Genomic DNA, 5226 nt, shown 5'->3' on the forward strand with positions numbered 1-5226 from the left:
TAAGGCTTACAGGGAGGGAAAAGGCAGTACTCAACAGCCCACTGAAGATCTGAGCTATCCCTCAATGAAATGACCTGCTTTGTGAGGTAATTAGCTCCCTATCAAGAGAGGTTTTCAAGCAAGACTAGTTGGCAGGAGTGCTATAACACGGGAACTAAACCAGTTCATTCCACCTTGATATGAAGAAGGAGGCAGAGGAGGGGAAGGTCCGGTCCCCTGTAAATGGGATTCTCACAATCTAGAAAAGTAGTCAGCCTCTATAATAGGTGGAGAGCACTTCCAGCCCTGATGCCCATACACAGAAAGTATTTTAGCACAGGGTAGTTTGCAAAACTTGAAATGAATGATGTCACTGTTCCAGACACAGTAAGGCAGCCAGCAGGTGGAATATACTTAGAATCCTTGTGTATGTAGCAGGACACCCGGGTTTTCATTGACTCTGTGCTGTATGACCAGGGCTCCTCTTAACCTTTTTTTTGAGGTCTTCCATGAAATGGAGGATTTGGAATCCTTTAGACCAGCCTGCCCACTCTAAAGGGTGTTGCCCTTCTGGCTAGGCCCCTCTATAGTAGATCGAGGACTACAGTTTGGGGCCTTGGGGTTACACTTGTGGACAGCCAGAGACCATCTCTGACGGAAGCAACGGCCACACTCAAGGCAAGGAAAAGGCTTCTCCCCCGTGTGCAGTAGCTGGTGCTGCGCCAAGTGGCTCCACTGGGCAAAGCGCTTAGAGCAGAGGTCACAGGCATAGGGCCGTTCGCCTGAGTGCACCCGCTGGTGACTGGCCAGTAGCGAGGGGTAAGCGAAGCGGCGGCCACAGTCATCACAAGCGTACAGCTTCTCCTCTGTGTGTGTGCTGCGGTGGATGGCCAGAGAGCCGCTCCGCCGGAAGGCACGTCCGCAGTCTGGGCAGGGGTAGGGCTTCTCTCCCGTGTGCAAGAGCTGGTGCTGGAGCAACGTACTGCGCTGGGAGAAGCGGGCCTCACAGTGCTCGCAGGCATAGGGGCGCTCCCCAGAGTGCACCCGCCGGTGACTGACCAGGCGGGAAGATGAGGAGAAACGGCGCTCACAGTCAGGACAGGGGTAGGGCTTCTCTCCAGTGTGGATGCGCTGGTGGATGACCAGGGCAGTGCGCTGGCGGAAGCGGCGATTACATTCCAGGCAGGTGTAGGGCTTCTCTCCTGTGTGTGTACGCTGGTGGATGGCTAGCAGAGAGGGGTAGGCGAAGCGACGGCCACAGTTCGAACATTGGTGGGGTTTCTCACCTGTGTGCGTGGTTCGGTGATTGGCCAGGGAGCGGCTCCTCCGGAAGCAGCGGCCACAGTCAGGGCAGTGGTAGGGTTTCTCCCCCGTGTGGATCACCTGGTGTTGGGAGAGGTTCTTGCGCTGGGAGAAACGTTTGCCACACTGGTCACAAACATAGGGACACTCACCAGAGTGTGCTCGCCGGTGACTGACCAGCAATGATGGGTAGGAAAAGCGGCGCCCACAGTCAGGGCAAGGATAAGGCTTTTTCAGATTCTGGGCACACTTGTGGCTCTCCAGGGCTGGGTGATCTGGGAAGGTGCAGCCACAGTCAGGGCAGATGGGACCCCCAGATGTCTGCCTGGGGATTAGTCGGGGCTTGCTGGGCCGGCGCCCTCGCTTCCCCTTTCGAGGGGCCTCCTTAGGTGGGAATACTTCCTTCTCCTCATTCTTCTTTCTGGTCCTGGTTTCTATAGAGACACGGGGAGAAATTAATTTAACACCACTGGATTTCTACTCTGGGCTATTACAGACCTATATGCTGAGGTGGCTCCGTACTGAGACAGACTCAGCTCAGTGTTAGCAGCATACACAGCTAAGTGTGACGCTGTTGGTGGTGGTGGTTTGTTGTTAAGTGCTGTCGAGTTAAGTTCTGACTCATAGCAACCCTATCTAGGTTCCAAGGAGCGACTAGTGGATTTGAACTGCTGACCTTTTGGTTAGCAGTCTAGTGCCTATCCTACAGCACCACACCAAGATTCCAAGTGTGACACTGTTGTTGATGATACTGTTAGGTGCTATTGGGTTGGTTCCATCTCATAGAGACCCTATGCATACATAACAGAATGAAACACTGCCCACTTGTGCACCATCTTCACAACTGTTGTGTGACACAGTACTACAGATGGGCTTTACAGGAGGCCCTAATACAGCCTGGGAAGTCAGAGGTGTTTTGGAAGAAGTTATCAAAACCAAACCAAATCCACTGCCATTGAGTTGTCCCTACAGGCACAGTAAAACTGCTCCTTAGGACTTTCAAAACTATAAATGTTTATGGGAACAGACAGCCTCATCTTTCTCCTGTGGAACAGCTGATGGGTTTAGACCACCAACTCTGCAGCCCAATGCTTAACCCATTCCATCACCAGGGTTCCTTGGAAAGAGATTAAGCTGACGTTATTAAAATGAAAAGTCTTTGTTGAGGTAAGAAGTGTACATGGTTCAAAATACAAAATGTTTTAAAAAGAAACAGAGAAGTCTTGTACCCATCTACTCCATAGTTGTTGTTAAGTGCTGTCGAGTCGGTTCCAACTCATAGCAACCCTATATAGTCTCCAAGGCTGCAAATCTGAGCAGAAAGCCTCGTATTTCTCCCAATCTACTCTATAGAAACTCTATTAATTTGTGTCTTCCAGTGTTTCATGAAAATTTAAATACATGTTTTCTTCCCCAACCTTTCTTACATAAAAGACAGCACATACATACAGCACATGCAATTTTTCACTTACTAAATGCTGGCGATCTTTATGTCAGCACATGTCCTTACTTTACAATGGCCTGTGGATGAGCCAGAGTTTATTTACCTGACTTTTCAAGGTTGAATTAGCATAACGGAGGGCTCCAAAATCAAACCAAACCCACTGCCATCGAGCCCACTCTGTCTCAGAGCTACCCTAGAGGACAGAGTAGGGTTTCTGAGACTGTAAAGCTTTATGGGACCAGACAATCTCATCCTTTTCCCTTACATTTGAACCTCCAGCCTTGCGGCTAGTTGTCCACTGTGCTATCAGCACTCCTAATGAAAGTTAAAAAGGTGGAAACATCTGACCCAGCAGAGGAGACAGCATGAAAAAATCCCAAACCTCAGTGTGTGGAGGGTACTATAAGAGTCTTAAGATACTGAGAAAGTATAAGACAAGAAATGGATACAAAAGAGGGATGGGCTTGGCAGTGACTGAGCATGGAAGGCCTTGAGAACCAATGGGTCTGAAATTTTATTGTGATCAGAAACATTTGGAGGGCTTGTTAAAACAGATTGCTTGGTCCTACTCTCAGGTTTGGGATTCATCCTGTGGGACCCAGGAATGTGCACTTCTGACAAGTTCCCAGCAGCTGCTGCTGCTGGTCTGAAGACCATACTCTTGAGAACCAGTATTGTAAGCATTTGTTAGGATCTTTTATCTAATAGTTTTCAAACCAAGACAACACATCCAAACCATATGGACCTATTAAAACACACACCAAAGTTTCTAGACACACACAGAGTGAATCAATAGTTCTGGAGTGGGGTTTAGGAATCTGTATTCTAATCAAGCTTGCCAAGTGATTTAAATGTAATTGGTAGCCATTTGAGAACCTGCCTTAGCAAGAACTGAAAAGTTATAAGTGAGGAAATAACATGATCAGAAATTAGTCTTAAAAGATTCTGACAAAGAAATTCCAGCCTAAACAGTTCCATCTGCCCCTGTAGGTGGATCTGGGCTCTTTTACCAGAATCCGCGTTTTACGGAGAATGCAGGGTCATCCTGCACCCTCAGAAGCTCGCCATCAGCTCCCTTCAATCTAAATCCAGAAAAACTCAAGTGAAGCAGACTCTGTGAGTTAAAATGCCCGTATAATGGAGGGTGGGGTGCAGGGATCTTGGGAAGGAGGCTGGCCCCTTTAAAGAGCTGACTGATTCACGTACTGCAGAACTGCAGGTGGTTAGTTTGCAAACTGACACCGTTAAACTTGGTTCCGCTTGGTAGTCCAACCCCACCATCAGAGAAAGAAGATTCCGAGGTGGTGAAAATAAGCCCAGTAAATGCAGCACCACAACACAGTCCTGGGTACTCCTGGGCGGACCAAAATTCTGAACCAAGTTGTTAAAAGAAGACTTCAGGGTCTCCATGGACATTTTTCACTCACTTCTCTGGACTGTTATCCCTCTCGGGCACTTCTGCGGATCCAGGGCTGCCGGTTCCCAGTCATCAGCGTTTCGTTCCAACCAGGAGATGAGGGCTGGTTTGGGACCTGCACACCCTGGAGAAGAACCAGTCTGAGGGCCAGCTCATAGATAACGCTAAGTAAAAGCCAACCCGGTGGCATCTCCTGCTGCGCCCTTGTTCCCCTCTCCTGAACCAACCTGGTCGTTCGCCGGCACCCTAGACTCCCAGCCCTCTCCCCCGCCCCCAGGCTCCTTCATTCCTTCCGTCCCGCGGAAGCGGATTGGGCCGGGCCTCACCTAGCGCGCCCAGGTGGCCGTAGATCTCCCGCATCACGTCCCGGTACAGGGCCCTCTGCGTGGGCCGCAGACACCCCCACTCCTCGGGAGAGAAGTACACGGCCACGTCCGCGAACCGCACGGCCCTCGGCCTCCTTCCCCTCCGCCCGCCAGTCCTGGCTTCTCCAGGTCCCCGCGCGGAGAGAGGGGCTGAAGGCGGCGCCATTGGACCCGCGAAGCCGGTGCCACGGCCTCCCTCGTCCGGGTCTCGGCCCCTGGGCCCTGGTGAATTCCGGAATTTAAGTCTCCGCCGGGCCAGAGACGAGCTTGGCCGGAAGGCCTGGAGGTGATGGAATCGGTCGCCTGCAGGGCTAACGGAAACCTTTTGCTGTTATCCAGGAAACTCCTGCCCGAACGTGGGTGAAAGGCACCGGAAGATGCCTTCGGGGAAAATGGCGGCGCTACTACTGCACCGCCTTTGCCTGGAACACAGGCGGTTTCCAGCTATCGATTTTATTGACCTGAACGCCATGCCGGCTTCCTAACCCCTTTGCCCTCAAGTGTAATGGCGCTACGATTGGGCTTCACGCCCCGCCCCTGTTTCCCACTGCATGCGGTCATTGGGCGGCGACCAAAGAATGAAAGTTCTGATTGGGTGCTAATGTACGCGGCCTGTTTGAATGAAGTCAATGGACGTGTAAGGGCAAGAAGTTGGAACTGTGACTTGTTTGAGTTGGAAGTAGGGAAGCAGCTACTTGGGATCCATAAGAGGCCCCATG

The 5226-nt window shown here is 51.2% G+C and overlaps 1 protein-coding gene across 1 annotated transcript; it reads right to left on the reverse strand.

Moving 5' to 3' along the window:
* Positions 1-233: 233 nt before the first annotated feature.
* Positions 234-5014, reverse strand: ZNF689 (zinc finger protein 689). Its single transcript, XM_006871904.1, has 3 exons — positions 4469-5014; positions 4153-4266; positions 234-1715 (listed from the first exon to the last, which is right to left on the reverse strand). Exons 1-3 carry the CDS (start codon positions 4671-4673, stop codon positions 532-534), a joined length of 1503 nt encoding a protein of 500 aa, XP_006871966.1. The 5' UTR covers positions 4674-5014; the 3' UTR covers positions 234-531.
* Between the last annotated feature and the right edge of the window lie 212 nt (positions 5015-5226).

The sequence above is a fragment of the Chrysochloris asiatica genome, unplaced genomic scaffold (genome assembly GCF_000296735.1).
Source record: "Chrysochloris asiatica unplaced genomic scaffold, ChrAsi1.0 scaffold00178, whole genome shotgun sequence".
NCBI classification, from domain to species: domain Eukaryota; kingdom Metazoa; phylum Chordata; class Mammalia; order Afrosoricida; family Chrysochloridae; genus Chrysochloris; species Chrysochloris asiatica.